Source organism: Caloenas nicobarica, chromosome 1 (genome assembly GCF_036013445.1).
Source record: "Caloenas nicobarica isolate bCalNic1 chromosome 1, bCalNic1.hap1, whole genome shotgun sequence".
NCBI classification, from domain to species: Eukaryota; Metazoa; Chordata; class Aves; order Columbiformes; family Columbidae; genus Caloenas; species Caloenas nicobarica.
Window position 1 is genome coordinate 141,681,743 of NC_088245.1, and position 27,636 is coordinate 141,709,378.

Sequence of the window (27,636 nt, forward strand, 5' to 3'; positions counted from 1 at the left end):
AAACCCAAGACAGCTGAAAACCAGAAGGCGTCTGAGGAGAATGAGATTACTCAGACGGGTGCATGCAGCGCCAAACCGGGCCTTCCCTGCCTGAACCTTGAAGCTGTTCTGTCTCTGAGCCCGGCCCTCATCCACTCACCACATTCACCACCAAACCTGCACGCACACACAGGGTCATCTGATTGTGAGTACACCAACACGCTGCTGGGTTGCACCAGGGTTCTTGAAAACATGCTCCTTACTGCAGACCAGGTTTTCCAGTTGGATGCTCTTTCTGTAATGGCACAAGCAGGACTTCCTCAGGGCTTACCTTTTCCCTTCTTTGGGAATTACCACTGAAACAGAGCGTTAAGGTCGTGGTAGTGCAATCAGCCAGAGGAAGCTGAGAGCATGTTGTTGGGTCAGGTTGCTGCTTCTTATGCATTAAAAAGGGAAGACTCCTCAAGCATTTCTCTTCCCAGCTAGAGCTATAGCTATTCCTCTCCAGGTAGTCACATGCTTCTCATTACCCAAGCATATCTACTGACTGGGGGTTTTCAGTCTGTGCTGTATTGCAATGGGAGAAAACAAATGTCCAACTCTGACACCCAGGATTGTAAAGGATTTCCACCAAGAAGTGGGAGAGTGTTTTGTGGAGAGGATCAGTCTGTGAGAGTCTGGAAAGTCTTTGTAGACCTGTGTGGTTGTACCAGTTTAAGGCCCTTGTTTTGAGTGCATTCACTTTCAGATTACTCAGTATGGGTTCATTGGCCTTTTGAAGATGTTCTTTTCCATTTTGCCAAAAAATACAAATTAAGGGAGGAAATTATTAAAACTGGATTTTGGAAAGTCAGAACTTACCCTGTCAGCTCCTCAAAACATTGTCATTTCACAGCAGTCACTGCCTGGAAGTCTCTTGGGCAAGAATATACAGGATGATGTGAACCTCATCGTTCACTAGGTTTAGAATATATAGTTTACATCTTTAGCAGTAGTTTTAAGGTGTTGTAAAGTTTACAAGGGAGAAAAAAGGAGAAAGAAAGATGATGACACCAGGTTTCAAGAGCTCAGAAGCCAAACAGACTTTGCAAAGGCCTATAAAAAAATCAGATTTAAAAGTGTGTATATCCTTTTTTTAATTTAAAAATCCTGCCTCAGGGCCAAGTTTGGAAGCAACTAGGTTATAGGGATCATCACTATCAAAATCACTTTACCTGCAGTTCATTCTTGTTGGCTTCTGACTTTAGTCATTGTGAACTTATTCTTTATTTTAATAGAGCTGGTAAAAACATTGGGGAGACTTTCCTGAATCTCACCTGATGATCTGGGGAGAAGAAAGAGATGTGAAACAATTGAGCAGCGGGCAGCACACAATTTAGCATATGCAAGATTTCTCTTCAAATTGGAGATGCCAGGCTCCTTGTTAAAACGGGGGTACAGTTTTGTCTTGTGATGTTTTCTGAAAACAAAAAGCTTGTGAAAAGACACAAAAAAATGAACAGAAGAACAAGAAAAAATAATCCCTATTTTCAAACAAAGAATCTCTTTATCCCATTCACAAAGATGAAAGAGTTCATTAGTAAATGGGATTTGAAACCTCACACTGATGTTTTTTGACAGTACAAATGGAAACCCATGAAAGCAACCTTAGGATAGAGGCCAGCAGGGATTGTAGGGAACTTGGAGAATGAACTCCTGCTTTTGCTTTCTGAGGTAGCCGAGTTCAGGGGTGAGGAATATTGGCAGAGGGCAGTAAGGGGAGGTGGAGCCTTCAGCTCTTCATGCTCTACCTGTTCTGTGGACAAACGGAGTCTTTTAGACTCCAAAGTTTTTAATGTCCCCAAATCACCTTCCATTCCTACCAAATTCACAACACTGTTATGAACAAACTGCAAACCCAGGTTAGGTGCTCCTTTCACACTGATGTTTTTTTCAGAATAGAAGAAGTTTAATAATATCTTCAGCATTAATATTGTCCTGTCTCAGGAATTGTTGCAATTTAGTTACCAAAATACAGTTGAGTCATGAAAAAAATCTAGAAATGATACAACATCTCGTGGTATTCATCTCTTAGCTGATTCTGTGTGCTTTGAAACTAGTGGAAAAACTCCCATTATTTATGACAGGTTATAACCTTTATCAGGCTGTATTTGTTTGGGCCGGTATGCACATAATGAGTGCTTGGCATGCCCTTGCAAAATAGTCATGCCAATTTCTCACATGAACTAGAATTGAGATGTGATGAATATTTACTGCATATTTACCTATCTCCCATGTGATGTGGCATTATTTTTTAATATGGCCTCAATCCTTAGTGCTGGAACACATTCATTGACCCAAGAGATTAATATTTGTGGCTCCCAACATTTAAAGATGGGCTTCCTTGTCATTACAAACTCCTTCTCCTTATGTCTTGCCTCTCCTGCCTTTTGGAGTGACTCTTTTCTCTCACCCTAGAATCCCTGTGTCCTTCTCTTCCCCTCCTTGCAAAGCTACATCATCACATCTTTTTTTCCTCTCAACTTTTGGACCTGTGGTGATACTTTACTTCTTTGGGCCAGCAGCACTTCCAGTCCTCTCTGCCTTCTGGACACTACAACATTGTTTCTTCTCCCTGGCCCAGACCACCACACTGCCTCTGCCCCCACAAATGGGCACATTATATTTAATTTTCAAAGGACATTCTTCCTTCTCCTGCGGAGTTTTCTAGCAGATGGTAAATAATTTCCAAATACTTTAAAATTAGGATTAAACAGGAAGTTTGAGATGAATTTTCATTGAAAACATCAGAAACACCCAGAAAGAGTCAGCATGGTAGGGTATATCAATTCTTGGAAAAATGTACTGATGTACAGATGGTTCTGTAAGCCCTCGTTCACGTATCTGGAAAAAAAGACTTGGATTTTATGGGCCACCTATTCAAATCAGTTTGAAATCTTCACTGACCACTTTGCATGCACAGTCACTAGTGCTTGGCAGAAAACACCACCACATATTTATTATGAGAAATATTCAGAAGCCAATCTACTTTAAAAAATCAGGGTGCTTTTGGAATGATTCAGATCAAAATACTTTTTCCAAGCGTAGGAAATAAAAACTCTATGATAGCCATCTGCTCCTCAGCTGTAAAAGGCAGAGGTGAAGAAAGCCTAAGCAATAGTCCAAATGCCAGTCTTAATGAAATGAGTACTTAGCAAAAAAATATGTGTAAAGTCATATGTGATGCACAACTTAATTTATGGCTAAATTCTATAGTGTAGTACATTCCACATGGTGTTTCTTGTGCCACTTATTCCTAATGAAATTGCATTACTTCTGACCCTGGTAGGACTGGGTTCTAGATTTCTGGATTTGAACATTATATTTCCACCACAGATGAATCCTTGAAGCAAAATCCAGGACCTAGGATGCATTGTGTCTGGTTCCCATCTCTTTCAGTCTTGGGAAATGCTAGCTCATGCAATGCAATTGGAGAAACAAAGTAGAGGAAGGAGTGCTTCCTGAGGTAACTGTTTTCATGTAAGGCTTGGCAGATAAAAAGCAGCACTTTGAATTAATTTGGAATTAAGTCATAGAGTGAGCAAATAGAACTCCAAATGAGTTATACCTCTAGCTACTCAGCTGTCACAAACAGATGTAGCTGCTTACCCAGAAGAAAGGTGTTTCTGCAAAAAGCTACAAGGACAAGCATGGAGACACAGGTTCTGGCAAGGTTACAAAGAAGCAAAGGAAAGCATATGAGATTGGTGCTATTTTCAGTTTTCCACATTCTTTCTTGCTTGTGGATAGAGAATGCATAAAGTTGGTAGGGTCCTAGTTTGAAGGCTGAACTCCGTCAGGTAAAGTGCCTACAGATTTTGCTGAGACAGAAGGAAATCATCAGGACTTGGCTGTATTTAAACTGATTTGGTCTATATGGGCCACTCACTTCAGGAGTCCTTCAGAAAGCGTCTATAACTATATATGTTTTGCAAGTGCCAAAAGATAAGATCGTTTTGGCAGAAACTTTCACAAGTTCTCAGAGATACAATCAGACAAAAACTTCATTCAGGCTCTGATGTATGCATCTTAACAGATGTGTCCAGACTCAAAGGAATCCCATGGGAACAGTGAAACTGAATCTCTTTTTCTCTATTGATAGTTTAAAGAGTTATTCTTAGATGTTGGATGGTCCATCTGTGAAGGAATTTGTTCCAGATAGGGGAAAAGCAACATCTTTCCAAAGAGCTTCCATGAGACTAAGAGGCAGGTTGGACTATCATTGGAAAAATGCTGAAGCAATTTTTATTATTTTTGAAAACACAGAATTCTTGCAGAGACCTGAGATTCTGGTAGGGAATGAAAGTTGAGAAGGAAAGTAAGGCATGGGTAATTTTTGAAAACTCCATGAAACAATCATTAACAAGATACTGAGATGAGGGAGGACTTTCTAAAGTTATGTTTTAGCAAGGGACTGGGGAGTTGTTGTGCATTATATAGAATGCATTTTATAAATACTGTCAGTGAAAGACCACATCTGAACCCTTTGTCCATACATTATCAAGTTATATGGCTGACTTGGTCCAATTCCAGCATTTTTTTAGCTTTCATAGGATGGGAACTTTGATTCAGTCAGTTTTCTTTTTCTCCTTCTAAGTTCTAATTTTTGTAGCTTGATAGCCTTCCAGCATAATGAGGAAAGATAGAGAGGGAACCTCACAAAGTTTGTGAACTCCACAAAACATCAAGAATGGATGTGGAAACTCTGAGTTTTCATTTTCTTGAGCAGCTAGAAGGACCCACCATTCCCTTCCCTTGAATCAACAAGTTTGATTTGCCTGGGGCTAATATAGAGGTTAGCTGGATCTGAAGTTGGTTTGGCTTTGTCTTTATGTTTTAGGTTTCCTGTGTTTCTCTTTGAGGTTCTGTGGCAGGAAGAGAACAGTTACGTGCCCTTATGGTCTTCCCTCTGCCTCTGAAAATTTGTGGCTATGATTCCCTAGGAACTGCTCTGGAGCTTTCAAATGATCTCCACTCTCAGAGGGGAGGAGGGGGGCCCTGATTCTACCAGCTTTCTTGTTTTCAGAGGCTGACCGTATGTCAGTAGTAATTTCATTTTGCTAGTCTATGTATAGAATGTGTTAGCTGATGCTGGATATTTTTACACTGGTTTTGGCGACCTAGGAAATAATGTATGTTTAGATATCTTTTTTAGATGATATAATAATAGTGATACAGGCCTTTTCTGTAGCAAGCTAAATCGAAAGCAAGGACATCCGTAGTTCTCAAATACTGATGTCACGGCTTTTAATTATAGGTTTGTCTTGCAGAATATTTGAAATTTTGTTTAGTAAATGCTTCTCTTCGTAATAGTCGTAAGTGGGTTTTATGTCCTGTAGGTTAATATTCTTGTTTGTAAAATTATCAAAGAAATATCAGTCAGGAATGACTTCTGTTTTCTTAGAAACAGATACATGTTGCTTGAATTTTGTAGCGACAGAAATACAAGTACAGGTATGTTAAACTATAAGCCGAGTTCACCCTGCTTCTGTTGAGAAAGCCATCACAATACACTGAAGAATTGGCAGTGTAAAATGTTGTACTACTGACAGGAACTGGTCTCTATATTCCTAATCAGTACAATAAGTAAGTTTTGTCAGGTTGGTCTCTCGGGCTTTTCTTCTCATGAGAAATGACTAATAGCATATGGTACTTCAGTTATGAAGTCAGTGAGTATGTTTTCAGAAGCAACTGCGTGTCTTTGAAACCTAAGTTTCACTGATGCATAAATCACTTACATTTATAACACATAGATGCTTTTGAAAATTTGTCTAATTATACTAAATGTTGATTCTCTCATTTGATGACCCTGTAATGCTGGCTTGATGCTAGGTTGTCAATTCCTGTGGCATTCAGTGCTTTTCCTACTGCTCTCCATTTAGGAAACTCTCAGTGATTACATGCATGGTTTCAGCTTTGGCTTAAAACAGCCATGCAAGTTTCCAGCTTTTGTGATATCAGGGGAGAACTTGAAGGTATGTCCCCAGGCTACCTATTCTTTCCAAGTACCAGGGAAAGGGATAAAAAGTCTTATTGCTCTGTACAATTCCATAGCCTCCATTCTTAAGATTTTGAGGTGAGTTGATAGTATTGTGATATTTGTTTGTAAGTCATGCTGCAGCCACTGAGACATGCTGTAACTGGCCAGTAAGATACCTGCAGTCTGTTTCTGAGTTTACTGGTTCCTGTCTTTAGAATCTGGCCCCTATAGATTTTTATTACCATTCTTTAAGTTGTGAGTCATATATATATGTATATGAGTATTTCAACTGCTTCACTCATGAAATGATTAATACTATATCACAAAATGATTAATACGATACAACTATCTATCACTGTTCAATGTATTAAGATGTTCTAGTACTCTTTTGCTTTGGGGAATTTTTTGTTTGGTTGGTTTTGTATGTGTTTGGGTTTTTTTAATAACAGTCTCCAGAACAGTGCTTTCCTCTTCTCCTCCTTGAGCTAGCTCACCTTCTCTGTCATCCTCCATTCTGAAAATTAAAGCAATATTGTAATTTCTACTGGAGAATTGCTGTAACCTTTTCGATTACCTTTACTGCTTTCATAGATCAGTAGTCTAGCTAACCCACTGAGTCTACTACTTGCCTACTTAATCTATCAATCCACATAATCTGTAGCACTTCTTAGGTACCGGTCATTGCCCTGTAAGCTTTCTCTGTCTGATGTGTTTAAATAATGTTTTATTACAATATATGTCTTTATAGCTTTAGTGTTTTTTCTTTCTTTAGATTTCCTCTTCACCCTACCTGATCTTTGTTTTACATCTAGCCTGCTACAGTTCATGCCCAGTTCTATTAGTGTCACTCAGGCATGATTTCAATGTTTGGAAGGACGCATTTTCAACTTTAATGAATTCTTATACCTTGATATTTAACCACTGCAGCATTTTCTGCTGCCTTATTTTTTTGTTGTCCTTGGATATGCATATGGACTCCAAAAAAGTATTATTAATGTCACCTCCCTGATGATCTTATGGATTTTAGTTCCTTATCTTTTCCTTTCACTCTAACCTTCCTTCCTTCCTTCCTTCCTTTCTTCCTTCCTTCCTTCCTTCCTTCCTTCCTTCCTTCCTTCCTTCCTTCCTTCCTTCCTTCCTTCCTTCCTTCCTTCCTTCCTTTTCTTTGTTTTCTTTCCTTTGTAATAGTTGTTCCTCCTGAACTTGCACATACCAAAACTGCCACTTGATATGATCTGCTTGAAGGATGTCAAACATAATCATGCCAATCATTGTTATTTCATGTCTTAACCGTGCATGCTGCTGCTATTGTCTCCTCTGTTCTGATCGGGTGAACAGACTAAACCAAGTGTACCATTTCCCTAATATGATCTGAAGAGGGACACTTCATGTAGCAATCAAACATAAAAGATTTTCCAGTGTTTGACAGGTGACTCTTACTTGAAGGAAACTAAAGCAACTACATCTGCATCTCCTTTTGTCCTACTGTGTGTGGTTAAAACCCCGCATAACTCAATGCTTGTATCTCTCTTGGTTAGTCCTTTGTGTAATATAGAGATGCCTTCCATGCTTGGAGAAACAGACTCATGCATTAGTTGCCCAGTGTGTTGCAACTACGCAACTCCAAAGCTACAGGTGTAAAAATAGACTTGGTCACCTTGTGTTGCTTTTCACTACTGTGATCTGTCTAGCACTGAAGCTTTTTGCTCTTTTTCATCTAAGCTTCCATAGTCACTTTCTCGTGTTTTCTCTTTTTTACCTGTGTTGGAGTAGCCATGTAGCCTTTGTGCTGTTAGTCTGCTCAATAACTCTAGAACAAGCTAGGGCCAGAGCAGTAGTCGTAGAATCATAGAATCATTTCAGTTGGAAGAGACCCTCAGGATCATCGAGTCCAACCATAACCTAACTCTAGCACTAAACCATGTCCCCGTCTAAACACCTTTTAAACACCTCCAGGGATGGTGACTCCACCACTTCCCCGGGCAGCCTGTTCCAATGCCTGACAACCCTTTCTGTGAAGCATTTTTTCCTAATATCCATTCTAAACCTCCCCTGGCGCAACTTGAGACCATTTCCTCTTGTCCTGTCACTTGCTACCTGGGAGAGGAGACCAACACCCTCCATGCTACAACCTCCTGTCAGGTAGTTATAGACAGCGATCAGGTCTCCCCTCAGCCTCCTTTTCTCCAGGCTAAACAGCCCCAGTTCCCTCAGCCGCTCCTCATCAGACTTGTGCTCCAGGCCCCTCACCAGCTTCATTGCCCTTCTCTGAACTCTCTCCAGCACCTCAGTGTCTTTCTTATGATGAGGGGCTAAAAACCAAACACAGTATTCAAGGTGCGGTCTCACCAGTGCCGAGTACAGTGGCACAAGTCAAATGAGGGAAAACCAAAACAATTCCTGTATTGTTCTCAGCTGAACAAAGGCAGCTCTTTCATTCAAAACATTTTGAAGTGAAGCCTCAACATGGTACTGGGAGAGAACCTGAAACATAAAACCAAGATACTGCTTAATACTACCTACTAATCTTTATGAAGTGTGCTTGGAGATGTCGTGGTGGGAAAATCATTGTATTTCCACAAGAAAATGTGGTGTTTGATCTGCTCCATAGGAGAAAGTCAACTGTAAGGCATCAGGGTGCCACAGAACTCCTTCATTGCATCAGGGCGTTTGCCTCTCAGCCTGATGCACGGCAGATCACAGTGACATGTTCTGGCTGGCTCTGTGCATTTGGGTTCCCCAAGAAAACAATTATTATTGTTTCTAGAGGGAATGCCGTTGTGCCATCTTTTCATTTACAGTTGTTGTGCCCATTTTCATTGTCCATGGAGCCATTTATAAGGCTAAAATAACATGAGATCTGGTCTTATGTATCTACAATTCAGGAACTGGAATACAAAGACAATTCAAGATTTCTGGTTAATCTGTCATCGCAAATAGCTCCTTGAGGAATTACCTGTGCCTATGAAAAAAGGATAAACAAATCCTAGAACCCCCTACTCATCCCTACTTTGTTGTGTTAAACACTGCAAGGAACTCTGCCAGGCTGGGATGCACAATATATACTCTGTATCAATCCGTGACATGTGGTGAAATGCTTCTTCTTGAAAGGCCACAAGAGAGAAGTAGTATAAATTAAGCGTAATCTCACAACAGCTATTTTTGAGTTCTTAACCAGTGAAAATGTAAGCGTAGCAATATTGTGCATCTATTAAAACTCTTGAAAGGCTCTTTATAAGTAGATGATAGGAGTGATAACATATAATTTATTGATGTTACACAGATAGAGAAAAAAACCACAATTTTTGTGCAGAAAAGGGGTATGATAGAAGAAATAAAAACAGAGCAGGGGACTTCTCCCCACAGCTTCAGGCCTGTGTGTCAGCTTTAGCAAAAATACCTTGTGCTTTGATCCTATGCAGCATTTCAAAACAGGGCATATTCCCTGTATTCAAAAGTAAAACTCCCAGATGCTCTCTTCAATGTTTTTGACTGAGTAGAGGGTAGAATGTGCCTGGAGGCAGACCTGAGTAATAACTCTTACACACTGTGTTAGTATCACCTGTTGGTGTCTTATGCTTGTGTATACATGTAATTCCTGGACCTTTTCCCTGTGGGGGAAAAAAAAAAAGGCATTGGAACTGGCAATGTACGTTTAATGCTACAGATCCATCTGATGATATCAAGCCACCCATGAATGCAGTGTTCTTGTTTATTGCCTTCATTTATTAGTTTAAAACGTTCTGCTGCCATACATTTATTTTCCTATCAAAACTAAGTAGGTGATTTTGGAAATAAGTCTGCTTCCAGGGATTGCAGAGGTCTCGCTGAGGACAGAAATTTTCCCTGTGGCCTTCATCATCATTGACATAAGCATGTGCTTTTTCCTACTGATATTTAAGTCTGAATTATAAGCAGGCCTGAACACTCATCCCGTAAATGCAAAATAAAGAAGCCACAGTCTAAAACTGTATGTATGAATATCTGTCTCACAATATCTCTAAGTTTAAATATTCACCAAAGCACCCAGTTGTACTAGTTAACAATTACCCTTTCACTAATAAATTTTTAAAAAATAAACCAAATCTGGCATTTTCATGTGATAGCTTTTCTCTACTCAAGGCTGATACACAGCCACTGGAAGAGATAAAAGAATCCTTTTCCCAACCCTGAGGACTGGCATTTACAGCTTTTTGTCTGTTCCTTGTTTCTCTTATCAACTAGTAGTTCTGTGACCAGAACAAAATCTCCTGCACTGAAAGGCCTTTCTCTGGAAACATGGAGGTTATAAGCAGTGCTCTTCTACAGGCGGCAGCTCTCCCGCCAAAGGCAGTCATTTCTGACTGCACTCTTTTCCTAACAGACTGCTACAAACACTCCCTGTAGAGGATTCTAGCTTGAATAGATACCTTCTAAACAGGTAATTATCTTAAGAGGTTTTAATCTATATTTTACTTTTAACCAAAGCCCACAGGCTTTCAGGCATGCTGTATTTAACCACACTCAAACTGATAAGCTTTTCCTCCTTGTCTTTCTGCCTGGGGGAAAAAAATAACAATACAGGGAAAACAAGAAAGAGTTCATGGAATAGCAATTGTCTCTTTTGGAGACATGTTTTAATATATTTGCGCCTATTATCCTTCTAATTAATTCTTCCTCCAACCCCAACCCCTTCTCCTCCCCAAACAGTGCTTCTGAGAGAGGATATAAGTGTATACAGTCCACCACAGCAAGATGACCAAAAGCAATCCCTGTTCACTTTCCTTACAGGTATTCAGTCTGAAATACAGTAAGCTTTTAATCAGGACCATAGAATAGCAAAATAAATCACCTTGGTTTCCTACATTTCCCAAAAAGTTTATTCTTTTTTTTTTTCTTCCAAGAAGTGCCTCCGTATTCTTTGTCTGAGTGGGGAGTGTTCACACCATAACTTCACAAGCATCATTGGCCCCTCTCACCTCTTCCCTGTTCTGTGGCTCTCTTGCTGCAGGGCCACTAGTGCAGCCTGCCCTCTGAGTAATGGCACCTGGCACTGTGAAGGAGAAACGAGCAATAGATGCACCTAGATTTTTAAAGAGCCAAGGTGCCTTAAACTTATAGCCAATTGAAACAGTTTGGCCATGCTGGGGCTTGACAGGATCGTGCATGAGCTCTCTGGGAACAAGCAAGCCCGGTTGAAATGGTTTTCATGTAGAACATGAAAATGTTCCCTACTGAAGAGGGATGAGCACAGCCTCGTTCCTCTTCCTAGGATATGGTGCCATCATGTGGCGACATTGTTTTCTCTGTTTCCCATTACAAGAGGGCACTTGTACCAACCGTTTTCTCCCTTTACATTTTGAAAAACAGCATTAAATGCTGTTCGGTGATCCCATCTTTTGCTGACATAAATAGGTTACAGTTGGCCAGGGCAAAGGAATTAACACCCCTGTAATATGGCCAGCCTGTTGAAATACCCGTTAATGCAGCTGTGATGGCAGCTTCGGTGGTTCTCCTGTTAATGTAGTATATGTTGCTGGGAGATGTTGTAGATACCTGCAGGTATCATTGATGTAGTCTCTGTCTATTCCAGGAAGATACGATGGAATGGCTGTAGCAGCAGGGGGGTTGCAGACAAGGGCTGAGAGAAGAACTGAGAGAAACAGAGTGTGTGTATATGTGTGCTGGTGTTTACAGTGGAGGTATATTGGACTGGGCCCCAAACATGTGCCTGGGAATAAAAATGGCTTTTGAGTATACTGTAAAGTATCTTTGGAGTTCCTAAAATAGCAAGAACACAAACTGGAGTGAAAGTGGAAAAAGTAAATACCCTGGCTAAAAATGGAATATTTCATTAATTTAAAAATACGTGAATGTGCTGTAACACTTTGAAGCCCTTGGTCACCGAACTGCTGTGAATTGGAGCTAGATTTTACCTGGCGTTTTACAGTTGTAAGTAGGACATTTATCATGAAGAGGTATAAAGGAATCAGGGCACTAGAGCAGTGTGAGAGGAGAACTTCATTTTTGTAAGCCTGGAGAACAAAATCTGAAGAGACCTATAGAGTTAGTTCTTGATCTTTCTGTAGTGCTCTTTATCAAAAGAATGCAGAAAAATTTCTTAAGATTAAGACAAGCAGTCCTTCCGGAGAATTGGGTGTGTGATGCTGTCCCTGTTCTACACGTGAAGCAAACAGGTACAGGCATTGCCACCTTGCAGACTGTAGAGCAAACAGGATTAGTGCTGACTGACTCCTCCTGCAGACTTTCAGGCAAACCATAGGAAGGTGATTCTAGGAAGGTGATTCAGTGCCCACTCTGCAAGCATGTGAGTTGAAATAGAGGATTTTATGTTTGACGTTGGGGATTTACGCCTACTGGGTGTAGAAGCAATTTTATGTACAGAACACCTTATGGTTTAGTCTTCAGTTTTATGTAGAATGGATATCTCATCATTAGGTAGACGCTAAAAAGGACAGGGCAATTAGCTGAATAAATCGTCCATAGGAAATTTGCTGAACATTCTCTAGTCTGCAGAAAATGCCTATCTCCTGAACAAAGTCTAAGCAAACTCTTTCATATTAGCCATCTACTCAATAAGTTTGCTCCTTGGAGATTAAGGTTGTGTTTGTGTGTGCATGCTTTTTGTCTTTCAAATAAACGTAGTTATTCGACTATGAAATTTAGAGAAGTTTGACAGCTTTCAGAGCACAGTGATTCTTCCTTCCATAGAGTATATTACTGACACATTAATAGATGTTGTGCTGGTAAAAATACAGTACTTCCTGTTAAATGTAGACTGCTACATATTTTGATTCTAACAACAATCTGGTAGGGTTAGGGCAATTCGTGTAGTGTCATCTGGTGTTTGTTTTGGATAGATATTATAGAAGGAGATACTGATTTTCAAGATGTTCAAGCAGATGATTGGGTGAAAACTCCAGCAAACCTTTAAAGCAACAGAAAGCAAGGGCTGCTCCTGGTCAGATCTCCTGCTGAGGATACAAATGTTCTTCTGTGTTCCTGAAACTCCATACAAGCTTTTCCTCTTGCAGGCCCCTGTTCAGAATGAGGCCAAATATTCAGGAGAATCAGTCAGAGCAGGATTGGCTAAATCAGCCTCTCTGATGTCATTGAGATGTACTGAGATGTCAACCACTACCAGGTTTTCGGGATTTGTATTCAAGTCACTTCCTTGAGTGGAAAAAATGTTGCTCCACTAAATTTGGTCCCAGAGAGTTGGAACCTGATGCAGGACTAATTTTGTGTATGGAAACATTAGATATGAATTTTTGCTCTGTTAATCCACTTTTATTTTAGAATAACCAACTTGAGAACAACAGAAAATAAAACTTCATCACTAGGGATAAATCAGGTCATTGGAGCTGAAGAAAGCACCCATGGTTATGGTGCTAAGTTTGGAACAGGAGACACTAATGTATGGAAATGAGAAAAATTCTCATGGAAATTGAAGGGATATAGTAGCTTTCACATAGTGTGACAGAAATGCTGTATTTCCACTGAACTGTTGCGTTTATGCCAGAATTGAGATTTTCATTCCAAATTAAGGATTCTTTACTGAAACATGCCTTTCTTAAGGAAAATTTTTAGAGTTTTATTTTGATAACAGGGCCGTGTTTGCTTGGGTTTATTTATTCTGTAAGGTCTTTAAAGAGTATCGTATATGAAGTATCTCAGGCAACTGTTTCATTCACCTCACTTAGGTAGAGTACTTTATCCACTTTAGGGCCCTGCATTTTAAGTGATAGAGGACAAACTAGATAGAAGATGGAAGAAGATAAGAATGCGGAGAGTACATATAGCCAGTGAGGGTGATTGGGAGACCTGAGCTTGTATTTTCTGGAAAAGATAGGTCTAAAGAAGAAAAGTGAGGCACCTTCCAATATATGAGAGAGTGCTATAAAGAGGAAAGTGGTCAATAGTTCTCAGTGTCTGCTGGAGGAAAGGATGAGTAACTGGTTTCAAAACTAAATACTAGGAAAACTTTCTTGCTATGAAGACAGTAGAGAGTCTGTCTGGGGAGGAAGTGGAAATCCCCCACATTGTTACTTTTTGCAAGCATGTTAGGCAAATTTCTAGAGAGGTAGTGTAGGTAAATTGTTCCCACCACAAGGAAGAGGTAGACTAGATGACTATCTGAAGAACCTAATGCATCCTTTTGGTACAACCAGGAGGCTGTGGTCATCCAGCACTTGGTGTGGAGACCAAGGACTAGAGATTTCCAAAAGTATGCATGGTAGAGTAAGAGTAAGGAGTAGACGATAATGTTTGTCTCAAGCAGCAGCAGGTTATTTAGGTTTGTGGTGCTCACTTGAACTAGTGGCTGGATTACAGATACACAGAGAAACAGCTCCAGAAGCAGGAAGAAAGCCTGTCAATCCTAACTTCCACATCTTTGTCTTATCCCAGGATGTTCTCCCACCTAGGGAGGCACTTGTCATTTTGATTATAAGAATGTAAAGATACCATATTCTATATGAGATATAATGCCTCCAACTTTTCTACTGTCTCTCAAAGTGTGTATTCTTCTCAGTGCGAGGCCCAAGAAGCTTGTCAGGAAGACAAACTAAGCAACAATATCAACCTAGTTCTAGTTAATCTTGTCTAAATATCAGTGAGATGGATTGCCAAACGATTTTCTAAAGGCTACTGCAAAAAAACTGAGGCAAAAACTCAATCCGTATCTGTCTCAGCAAGACCACCAATTCTCAAGAATGTAAGATGATTAGTCTCTTGGACCTGTAACTAGGAAATCAAGGCAGAGCTTTTGGGGTTCACTCTGCTAGTTATTGATGTGAAAGACCACACAGTAAGTTTCCAAAAAGAGCTTTGATTCCAGCATCCTAGGCAGTTTGCTTCAGGTGAAGACTATGCACTGAGCTACTGCTGAGTTACAGTAGCTGTGGTGGTTTCATCATCACTGCATTTCTGGAAATGGTAGTCATTACTGTGCAATGAGCTTTGAGATACTGTGATTTTAAAGGACACTAGAGAAAATCAAATTCCCTGATATCTTTCAGTTATGAGCATTAGATATGTAAGCATTGGCTTTGCAGAAAGGGACATCTAGCGGCTGTAGAAAAAAACCCTTACTAAATATATTTTCAAATGTACAACATAGCCATTTGTGTGTGGCCTGCAGTCTTCAGTACTCCATACGTCTTTATAGCTCTACTACATCTTGTGTTTGGCACAGATCATTTTCTATGTTTTTGGCAAGCAAAAGATCACCTTTGCGAGCTATACCTTTCTAGCATTATGTAGGTCTTCATATGGTAGCTTTGGCAAATACAAAGCTACCCTCAAGCCATGCTTGATACGTCTCGCTGCTGCACTTCCACATTCTCTATAGCCTCTTCCAGGAGTCTGCTGCCTGCTGTTCCCTTCTGCCATTGCCTTCCCCACTGGTACTGTACTTGGAGAGGTTGTCATTGTTATTGTCATGGTAAAATCTGCCTTCTTTTGAATGCCCATAGCATAAAAGTCAGCAGGAGGGGTGGATGAGATTTAGGGAAACTCTAATCTAAGCATTCAGTCATGTATTACACAACAAAAGTTTTTTTGCTTTCCCATCCATGTTTTGCTCCTTCTTACTAGTTGAGGATGAATTCCATGCATGTTTCTGTGAATAGCCTGACAGTTTAATCGGTACATTTGCATATGGGCAAACGGAGCTTTTTTCAAAGTTGCACAGTAATATGTTTCACCTTTATGCCATGCCAGCTTCAAATTGCATCCCAGGAGGATTGCAAATGTGCATAATCTGTGCAGTTGTCTAGGGTTTTTTTCTTTTCTTTTTTTCTGCCTTTTTTTTTTTTAACTGGCAAACGCCTATTCATTGCCCATCTGGGTAAGAATGGCCTTTGCATTTTCACACCCATTCTTTCCTATAAGGTTTGTGAATACCCCTCCAATCAGAACTTTCTTCACAGAAAGGGGACAAAACCATTTTACAGGAGTTTCTCAGAATAAGTCTGTTGGGATCTCTACATCATGTTTACTGGATAAAAAAAGGGAGGGGGACGGCACTTTAACAAAGACCACTTGAATTTCACAGAAAGGTTCCCACTGTCTTGAATTTAAAAGAGTGGCAGGCCTAAGAAGAGCCTGAGACAGCAGTCTTTTTCCTGAGCCAGGCATTCTGTGCAGTGACAAGTAAGTGAGTGTGTGTGTAGCTGCGTCTTGCAAAGAGCTGACACACTTTCTGGCTTGTCCAAGGCTCTAATAGTCTTTGTCAGAATGTGGCATTTACTTTAGCATCAAACCTGCATTGGCAAGTCCACCTTTTATGGAGAACATCACCTTTGACTTTCAGCTTAGAAGAGCTGAGAGTAAGGGTAAGGGACAAGCACAAAACTTGGATCTGGACAGAGTTTCCTGCACAGAGGGAGAAGAGTTGCATAGGACAGTGGTCCAGTGGTCTAGAAGAAACATCCTCAAAATCTGTATTAGCTTTTTTAACCATTTATTGTGTGTCTCTTCCACCCACCCATCTCATTTTATCCTTAAGTAGTGAATTTCAGTTGCTTCTCAGTTGAAGAAGTGGTAGACGTTCCCATTTCACTTGGAGAAGAAATGAGAGGATTTTTTAAGAAAAAACTGTGTTATACCAATGGCAACCAAAATGTACTCCATGCCTTTTATGAAGTGACTCAATTGACTTTCAGACCAGTTCCTACACCTCAAGGTGCATCCTAGATTACTTCCTATGGAAGAGCTGTTCACATCACTCTCCTGAACGCATACAAACCTCTTTTCTTTAGCCTTAATTAACCCAGATGGCTGTTTTCATCATGTTAGCTGTTGACCAAATACATTGTTGCTACACGACTCTCCCTTCCCACAGCCAGAACCTGAGAAAGGCTGCTGAAACTTAGACATGAACCTTGCACTTTCTCCTTTCTATACAGGATCTATGGATAATCATAGAATCATAGAATAGTTTGGGGTGGAAGGGACCTTCAAAGCTCTTCTAGTCCAACTCCACTTCAGTGAGCAGGGACATCTTCAACTAGATCAGGCTGCTCAGAGCCCCGTGCAGTCTAGACTTGGATGTCTCCAGAAATGGGGCATCTACCACCTCTCTGGGCAACCTGTGCCAGCGTTTCACCACCCTCGTCAAAAATTTCTTCCTCACGTCTAGCCTGAATCTCCCCTCCTTTGGTTTAAAACCATAAGCCCTTGTCCTATCATAACAGGCCCTGCTAGAAGTGGCAGAATTCAGTTTCCCCTGGACAGCATCCAGTCTCTTGGTGCACATCACACCTTTCTGGAAACTAATTGGTACCGAGGATGCATTTTTCACAGTTCTACTCACAAAATTCATTTTGTCTGCCACGGTGTATAGGAACAAAGTAGGTTTCTTTGCACAGACTCAAGTCGAGACCCATCCGTAGCATCCCTGGTATGTGTGGAATATTCCACCTTGGGCTTGTGCAAGGCAGTATTTTTGTTTTATTGAGTTAGACTGCTGTGTATTTCTTATCGTTATCAAATACCTTATTTGACAAAGCAGAACATAAACTAGAGCTCATTCCCTTTTGCAGAAGCATATCTTAAAGGCATGTTTGTGAGAAAAGGGAACCATAGGGTCAAATCACGTAGTCATCAATACTTATTAATGGGAAGATTTCTAGCACACTGGTAGGCAACCACTCAAAGGGAGATGCAGATAAATAGGTAGTTATGCAGTCACTTGCCATGGCCTACAGTAGGTCTTGAAAAGAGGTGTCATCTGTTTAGCATTAATTTTCCGCCCTTCTGTTTCCTCACCAGTACAAAGCTTTTACCAAGTTCTCTTCCTTTCAGATCAAGGATTCTGTCTTTTTATGTAAATACATTTTGAATCCTTGTGTGATCTGACATGTTGGGCAAGGGAGGTATCTGGAACTGCCCTGGAGGTCTCTGGAGAGTGACTCTATTTGGAAGGAGCGAATATATCTCTTCTGTGCATTATTTTGTGTAATGATAGTTACAGTGCCCTTGAAGGAAAGTCTCTCGGTTTCTAAGATATTTTTCCAGTCCTATGGTCAGTCTCATCAGAGGAGGAAACTCAGGTTTTCCAGCAGAACTTATAAACAAAACAGATGTAACTCACAACTTCCATGATACTGTTAGTGGTTTTCTCCTTATTTCTGCTATGTGAGCATCCCCCCAGTGCTCTAATCTTACATGGAAATTAGTACCCTTCTGATACTGGCTGGTTTACATCTGTTAGCATCAGACTTCAGACAGCTTGGCCCCATCAGGATTTCCAGTTCCTGACCTTTATGCTTCCTTTTTATCATTCAGCTCCTTCAGAGAATTAAAAACACACACACACACAAAAACAAACAAACAAACAAAACTGTGTCCAAGGTGTTTTCTGCTTGAACCACCAGAAGAGAGGGTGTGAGATGTCAGGAGTGGGTAAATGAGAAGGAAAAGGCAGAGCAGGGAAGGATGTCACATTTTCCTGCGAATTGTGGTGAGTAGTGTTCTACTGCCTGTGTATGAGATGTAAAGCGCCCTTTAGGCTGGAGCAGAGGGACATTGCTGGGCTAAAAGACATGTATGAAACCCCTTTCAATGTCATTTATTTGCTCTATGTGCTTCTACTAAAACAGACAATGACAATAAGCTAGTTTAATTTACTCACGCTTCTCTACCAAATTTCACTTTTGTATTCTCACACATTAACAAGTAGTTGTGGCAAGAGGGGTTGTAGCTTTGGTAGGAATATGCAAGACAAAATGCCTGTAATACTAGTGATGATTTTGCATTACTTTTCTCTGTATACTCTTCTGGGAACCGAGGTGATGCATGTACTGCAAATGCTAAGAGAAAGAAATTATTAATAATATTTTATTTGTTTACCTCTCAAAGGACAGTTGGTTCTTCATAGTTAAAAGGTGAACCGCAGTTTCTTCCCATCAAAATCTGAATAGATGAAAAATGAGTAAAGAATAGGGAAGGAAACAAAAAAGCATTAAAACTGAAGCAAGCAAGATGGAGATAGGGAAAGGTGGAGCAACAGATTAAGAAATTACATTTTAGTCACTTGTAAAAGTTAATTTTGAAGGATATGTTGGCTCTGTACCCAAATTGGTTAGGTGCTTTTCTAAACTGTTCTCTATTTAGGTTATTCAGCCAAACTAAGACAAAGTCTTCCTTAGAGTAAATGTCTGTAATTTTCCAGTTCCTGTCAAGTAAATAACAGCAGGAGAACATTTGTTTTTATATGATGGCATTCTGGTGCCAGTCAGAACTCGGGATATGCTAAAAATGAAGGGGACAGCTCATGTTAACTTTTTGCTTTGGGTTCTTAGAGAGGACTGTTTGTCACTATTGGATAGCAAATGTTCTAAACCACAACCCCAGACAAAACTGTGTGTGGGATTTTAGGAACATTTACAGCCTAGATCTTGAACCAGATTTGGATTTTACAAAGTGCCAATTTTTTGATGCAAGTAACTATACCATAAAACACAGGATCCAAATTCATTAAAATACCAATCTAGATAGAAATCACATTTTCATATAGATTCTTTGCATTAGCAACTTGGTGCAAAGGGTCATTAAAGTAACAATCTGATCTTTTCTGGCATGGGTCCACATCTGAACAGCCTAAAATCCAACTTTAATCCGTGTGCTCAGTGTTTACAATTGGCTGGCTCTAGGCTTTTTAAAGCCAGATAAACTGTTAGGAAGCCCGAGGCCCAGGAATGTGGTTGGAATTTAGGCCCAGCTACACCTGTCTTTGCCTGCTTTTGTCCAAAAAATTAGGATTTGAGGTTCAGCAAATGAGTAGCAAAGTTTACTTCTAGCCTTACAGAGATGGTACCTTCTTATTGGTGCCTTTGTATGTGATTTTTACAGTGTAATCTGTTTTGTTTACCACTGGGCAGACACCTTTGCCAATGGCCTGGCTGTGGCTCTGCAGAGGACAAGACTCGATCTGTTCTTTTTTGTTTTTTCTTTGTCACCTGCTTTGCTACAGGTAACATCAGTTGCAAGGGGATGACAGAGCGCATTCATAGCATCAACCTTCACAACTTCAGCAATTCTGTGCTCGAGACCCTCAACGAGCAGCGCAACCGTGGCCACTTCTGTGACGTGACGGTCCGCATCCACGGGAGCATGCTACGCGCCCACCGTTGTGTGCTGGCGGCTGGCAGCCCCTTCTTCCAGGACAAGCTGCTGCTGGGCTACAGCGACATCGAGATCCCCTCAGTCGTGTCAGTCCAGTCTGTGCAAAAGCTCATTGACTTCATGTACAGCGGGGTGCTTCGGGTCTCACAGTCAGAGGCCCTCCAAATCCTCACAGCTGCCAGCATCCTGCAGATCAAGACTGTGATTGATGAGTGCACAAGGATTGTCTCACAAAACGTGGGAGAGGTCTACCCCGTGATTCAGGATTCTGGCCAGGAAACACCCAGGGGAACACCCGAATCAGGCACCTCGGGGCAGAGCACTGACACAGAATCCGGCTACCTGCAGAGCCATTCGCAGCACAGCGTGGACAGGATCTATTCAGCCCTCTATGCCTGTTCCATGCAAAATGGCAGCGGGGAGCGCTCCTTTTACAGTGGAGCTGTGGTCAGCCACCATGAAACAGCCCTGGGGCTCCCCAGGGACCATCACATGGAAGACCCCAGCTGGATTACCCGGATCCACGAACGGTCACAACAGATGGAGCGGTACCTCTCCACCACTCCAGAGACCACACACTGCCGCAAGCAGCCACGCCCTGTCCGAATTCAAACCTTGATGGGCAACATCCATATTAAGCAGGAGATGGAGGATGACTATGACTACTATGGCCAACAGAGAGTGCAAATCCTTGAGCGCAATGAGTCCGAGGAATGCACTGAGGACACTGACCAAGCAGAAGGCACTGAGAGTGAGCCCAAAGGGGAGAGTTTTGACTCGGGAGTCAGTTCCTCCATTGGCACTGAACCGGATTCTGTGGAGCAGCAGTTCATGACTGGTCTGGGCCGGGATGGGCAGCAAGAACCTTCTCAAGCAGATCAAAACGATGTCCCCGCTGATGGCACTCAGCCACAGCAGCAGCAGCAGCATGTAGATGCCAACTCTTCCTCGCCAGAGAGAAGCAATGACGTTGAAATGGACAGCAAAGTGCTCGCAGTCAATAACAGCACCGAAAAGGGGGCTTTGCAGCCTTCTGTCAACACAACTGTTGCCCAACCATTGCCAACCACACAGATCTACTTACGCCAGACAGAAACCCTCACCAGCAATCTGAGGATGCCACTGACTCTGACCAGCAACACTCAGGTCATTGGCACAGCTGGCAACACCTACCTGCCTGCCCTTTTCACCACACAGTCTGCTGGCAGTGGCCCTAAGCCTTTTCTCTTCAGCTTGCCCCAGCCTTTAGCTGGCCAACAGACACAGTTTGTGACAGTGTCCCAGCCTGGCCTGTCAACCTTTACTGCCCAGCTGCCAGCCCCACAGCCCTTGGCCCCATCTGCGGGCCACAGCACAGCAGGTGGGCAAGGCGAGAAAAAGCCTTACGAGTGCACTCTCTGTAACAAGACTTTCACCGCCAAACAGAACTACGTCAAGCACATGTTTGTACACACAGGTAAGAGTTACATCCCTTTGGCTTGTACATGAAGTCCTTGACAAATATGGACTTAGATTCTGTTTCCCAACCTGCCAGCCCCCAGCACAAGCAGGAGGGAGAAGTTATCCAGGGAGCTGGTGTCACTGAACACTTTCCAGGTTTACTGCATTGAAGTTGAGCCCCTGCAGACACATATAGGTCCCGTATAGAGGCCTAACTGTTCATGGTGCAGGAGAAAAGGTCATTTTACTTGGAATAAAATGTGTCCTGCAGCCATCCAAGGAAATGGTAAGCACTTCTTGTCCCCTGCAAGCTGACCAGGCAGCATTAAGTAGAAGTGGCATAAGGAAACTGTAATAAGGCATTAAGGGAAAACCATATCTACTAAGAAAGGGCTTTCCTCTGTAAGTTTTACAGCTATGGAGATTCAAGCTCAACTGATGATGATTGGCATGAGCTCAGGGCAAGTTCATTCCTGGTGGAGCTGCAGCAGTAGGTCCAGGCCTGGGTGTTAAACACACTGCCATATGTTTTCTAAATCTCACATATTCCTATAAGAAAGTAAATTTGGAAGTTTTTTCAGGAAGTTTTTCTGTACTTCACTGAAACTGATTGCTGTAATCCACTATTTCTTGTTAAGTCAGATGTTTCGCTAGCTGTGAGTACAGAAACATAGGGCTCTATGAGGAGAATTTAAAATAAGATATGTAGAATACATCAGCACCCTTTTGTTTAAAAATGTAACTGCTTTTGTACATGGTCTTTTGAGATGATATAGGTATCCATATTTACAGCTGAGCCAGAACTGCCTTTTCTAACTTTATAAAGATATAAGACTTCAAAGCAAGGAGGTGTATGTATCCTACATGGGCAACCTATCCTGGGTTCAGGACTAAATTTTGCTTGCTTTAGCCCTTGACTCAGTCTGACATTGGAGAGAAATTCTAGTTTAGAGAAAGAGTAAATATTTCTCTCACTAAGCAGTGGTTTTGTTAATGTCAGATCTTAAAATAAAGCTGGGTTTGTGATACATGGAGCAGGACCTAGAGAAGTTGCCCACGGTATGGGAGGAATGTAAGTCGTTCCTCCCCATTGTATCCAATAGATTCCTCTTCCAAGTGCATATGTAAAATTTTAACTTCCATTTATCTATAATTATCACTTAAATGAAAAATTCTACCAGACATCTCAGGCAGACATGTACATGTACATATACATATACAAAAAGGTCAAATTCTCAGGACTGGTACAAAATGTATGATAGCAAGGATCAAGGATCCTGAATCCTAAGATTACCTCTTGTGTCTGTTGATGTTCTCCATCTTTCTGTTGTGAATGAGTACCTGTAATATACTATGTAGATAGTATTGTATTTATTCAGAAAATTATCCCTTTCAGAACACAGTCAAATGTATCTGCCTGCATCCTTTTTCTAAAAGCTAGAAAGGCTTTTTCACAAATGTCTTCACTGAGATTAGGTACTTTATTTCCCTTAGCCCCAACTGTGCACTGCATTTGGTATTTGGAATCCGATATAGAATAATATTGGAAGACCTGACCTAAATATTCCTAGCTATTACACATAGAGTCAACCAAGGATGTTGATAGGCATCTCCAATCATGAATTAATATTTTATTTTTGTGGGTCTGAGAATGCCTCAAAATAATGAACTTCAGTGACAAGCAGAGAATTGTGTAGATACGTCATTTCCAAGTTCATTTAGGACCTAACTGGCTGCTGGAGTATCTGGGAGAATAATTGCATCTTAACCAACAGAGGGCAGGGCTTCAGAAAATCCTTCTGAAAATAACCTTTGTCAGTACAGCCTGAGAGGAAGTATGACTACCTTGTCTAGTGCTGGACAGAATAATTATGAAAACTGAGAGGAGACAGCTGTTCCCACTGTCAGCATGATTTTCCTCAGCCCTGTTGAAAGCAGACAAGTGAAGTGGCTCTGGAGAAGATCCATGGAAAAAGGGAAAGGTATGGGAGATAGAAATGTTTGAATTAGTCTTGCCGTTTGGAGGGCTCACAAGGGAAGCCATGGAGGAGTCTAATGATAAACAAGAATTCAACAACCTGCTTCCAAAAACTGCCCTGTAACATAGCTTCCCATGCAATGGAAGCACCGCAATGTAGGCTCAAACCTACCTTCTCTCTTCTTTCACGTGGACACAAACACACTAGAGATGGATATTTTTCCATTTACCCTGCACACTGGCTTTAGTGTATCCCAGAGTGCTGTCCTCTAAGACGTGCAGTGTTGTGGAAGCACAGTGCTAGAATGCATGCAGGGGCCATGCACCTTATAAGCCATCATTGCCTTCTCGTACATATCACGTTGTGATTAATACTTGATAACTGTCCCACATCGCTGTCTAAAACCAGCCAAATATGAAATAAAGAACCAAAAGGGGGAACATGCACATTTAATTCACTGAGCAATGTTTTCTCTGACTTCAAGATGAAGAGTCGCGGGAATAAAGAATCTGCAGTGCTTACTTAGGAAACACATACATTTGCATACAAAAAAAGAAAACCTAAAAACTTCTGAGATTCTTAGGAGAGAAAAAATCCCAGGGAGGTTTTGAAGCTAAGATTAGAAAGCCAGAACCCAGTGTATCTCAGAAACATGCGCATGCAAAAATCAGGGTATTTTCATAGCACAACTTTAACAGGGTCTAGAGCCAAGGAGACTGACTTATTACAAACTCTGGGACATATATTGCCTAAGGCAAAAATGAGTACTGTAAATAAAACCAGTCTGCTGTAAGTTAATCAGACGTTATTGTGACTGACACACTATCATTTTCCACATAACACGTGTCGAGCGTGTTGGTCTGTCTACATTCAACACACTACTGTGTTCAGCAAAGCCAGCAGGAAAGTAAGGACTTAATGTGTTTTGACCAAGTGTCTTTCACCAACCAGGGACAAGCTCATCATTGGTGCAAGGAAGAGCAGTGTGTGGATTTCATTCACAGTTATTACCTTCATACGTGTAAACTGTGAAATAAAAAGAAAAAGAGACTCAGGGGAGATAAAAAGTAGGTCCTTCCCATCCAATCCATATTAATTATCTCCTCTTAAAACTTAATATAAGCAGCATGTTTTAATCTCACTATACAAAGGGTAAATTAGATATTAACACAGGCATGTGATGGTCCCTGAAAATTGACTCTTCAGGATCTAAAACAGTTCCAGACAGATTGTAAAAAGGAGGAAGCAGGATGTCTGTGGAAAAAAAGGAAAAAAAAGGACCTCCACTAGAGGGGAAATTGCGGAATGACCAAAGGAAAATAATTTTTCAGTCACTGAAACAGAGGATCATTTTGATTATTACAGAGCTCTAGTACCATCTCTCTCCCTGACAGCTTTGGGGATGATGAATTACTACACCTGAAATATACCGCCAGTGATTCAGAAAACAAATTAAAAAGCAGCTTTTGGTGGAGCATTCAGGGTATTGGATATTGTCTACATTATCAATACAGTGGCATATCATGAAAATATTGCTTGATACTATGAACCATGAGGCCATGGCATCATGTCCCAGAAGAAGTCTAAGCATGAGGAGGAATTAAGAGTAATCTGGACAAACTGATTGTATGTGCTCAGCTAAGCTATATTTTTCCAGTTCATCCTTGTAGTCACTGGTTTGTCTGGATGTGGTCAGAGTTCACTTACACAAGTTGCCAGAATCAGTTTTACAAGAACCCTGAGTGCACAAGGCAATGTGGTAGATGACATAAGTATTTCATCTCTCTGGTGTACCTGATAAGGTTTTTTATTTAATTGGCAGTTAAATCATTTAAATTTCATGTCTGTTACACCAGAAGTTTATCTGTTAGACCGCCCTTTGCGTGGTGCTGGCTGGCCAAGGCAGTTCTGTGTATTGGGGTGCCCTCTTGAGTTACTCTTGTCCACCAAGCTTTAGCTATGAGATTTGACCAGAAAAAGGGGCAACAAATGTAAATCTTTTATAGAAAGCTGAGTTCCTTTGGTAATCTCTTACGTTTCTCTTCTGAGAAAGTTAAAGCAATTTGACAAAAACAAGTGTGTTACAGGTCAGCCATCTAGTAATCACTAGCTTTATCCATGCCTTCATAGCGTACAGGTAGGGAGATGGAGGCACTGAAAGGTAAGGTACGTAAGAACTGTCTAGAAATGAGCGCAAGGGGTAAGGCAGGAGGATGAACAGGAGAGGCAATGCCACTGAAGCCGGGGATAAAACACGGTGAACTTTTAATCTAGTCCTGTCTTTGTCAATGCCATGTGCTATGTGAAAGTGAAGAAATCATCTGGGCTGCTTTTTACTGTATGTGGAATGGGAATACCTACAGCCCCTTTGCAAAGCGTTGTAAAACCTCTGGTTGCAAAAGATTTTGGATATCGAAACATGCTTATTGACAGAATTACTCTTTCCTAACCAGAGCACCTTTCCAAAGACCTCTGTGAGACTTACCATCAATTTATTGCAAAGAGTCATAAAGAGCTGGTTTAATTGTATGATTTTTTTTTTTTGTCTTTTTCTTTCTTTCTTTCTCTCTCTCTCTCTCATTGGTAATGGGCAGGTGAGAAACCCCACCAATGCAGCATCTGTTGGCGCTCCTTCTCGTTAAAGGATTACCTAATCAAACACATGGTGACGCACACTGGCGTGAGGGCCTACCAGTGCAGCATCTGCAACAAGCGCTTCACCCAGAAGAGCTCCCTGAATGTGCACATGCGCCTCCACCGTGGGGAGAAGTCCTACGAGTGCTACATCTGCAAGAAGAAGTTCTCCCACAAGACCCTGCTGGAGAGGCATGTGGCTCTGCACAGTGCCACCAACGGCACGCCTGGAGCCACCGGCACCGGCGCCAGGGCCGTCCCTGCCGGGGTGGTGGCCTGCACGGAGGGGACCACATACGTCTGCTCTGTCTGTCCAGCTAAGTTTGACCAAATCGAGCATTTCAACGACCACATGAGGATGCATGTATCAGATGGATAAGTAGAATCTCTCTCTCTTTGTTATGAACAAAAAAAAAAATAGAAACAACAAAAAAAAAGCTATGGCACTAGAATTTAAGAAATGATTTTTGTTTCATTTTTACCTTTATTTTCCTCCTTTTTTTGGGTTCGTTTCATTTTGTTGTTTTTGTACTACATGAAGAACTGTTTTTTGCCTGCTGGTACATTACATTTCCGGAGGCTGGGTGAATAAGAATTTTCCCAACCTCCCTCGGATGGTGGCCTTAAGGCCAGGTAGTGCTTCATGAGCTCCACTGGTTGGATCTCTAGCTACTGGCCTCTAAATACAACCCTTCTTTACTACAAAAACAAACAAACAAACAAACAAAAAAAAAACACAAAAAAAATCAAAAAACAGACAGAAAAAAATAAAAAAAAATTCTCACTTGTGAAGAGCACTACAAAAAAAAAAAGAAACAAAGCAAAATATATTACAAATCTACAAGGCCTACTGTCGTTATAAGTACACCGCTCGCAGTGTTTCGATGGACATAATTCACAATGCTGACCGCTTTTGGACTTCACAGTATCCAGTTAGAACTGTGGAATATTTTGCTTCTGGTTGAGCAGCAACCAGAGGAAACAAGGCCCTGCTGGTTTCCACCACGTGTCTGCTTTCTCACATACACGGCCATCCGCAAACACACAAAAGGGCTGAGGGGAGCGCGAGGCAGTGTGGCTTGGATAGTGCGGAGTCCCTGCAGGGTGAGGAAAAAGAATCAGAGGTTCCTCACCTGGATTCTGCTCCATGCCATGCTCTCTGGTGCACCCTCCCCGCTGCTTTTCCCATACCACCACCACCACCTTAAAGCAGAAACCAAGAAGATTCAGACAACGAGCTACGGTGGCTTTTTTGTAATTTATTCAGTGTCTTGGCTGAGCCCAGGGCCTCAGCACAATCAAGAGGGACTTTCACAGAAGGCAAAGAGAAACACAGAGGAAAATCAAAGATATCAGAGGTTGCAACCTATGGATCTAGGTACAAGAGAAGGGTTAGTTCCCACAATCTTTGCAAAAAAAAAAAAAAGTTGCATCAGGATTTATTCTTGTGGAAGA

The 27,636-nt window shown here is 41.3% G+C and overlaps 1 protein-coding gene across 1 annotated transcript; it reads left to right on the top strand.

Annotated features, from left to right (window-relative positions):
* ZBTB20 (zinc finger and BTB domain containing 20) lies at positions 1-27,636 on the top strand. Its single transcript, XM_065640335.1, has 3 exons — positions 1-184; positions 19,977-21,584; positions 26,142-27,636. Exons 2-3 carry the CDS (start codon positions 19,997-19,999, stop codon positions 26,558-26,560), a joined length of 2,007 nt encoding a protein of 668 aa, XP_065496407.1. The 5' UTR covers positions 1-184; positions 19,977-19,996; the 3' UTR covers positions 26,561-27,636.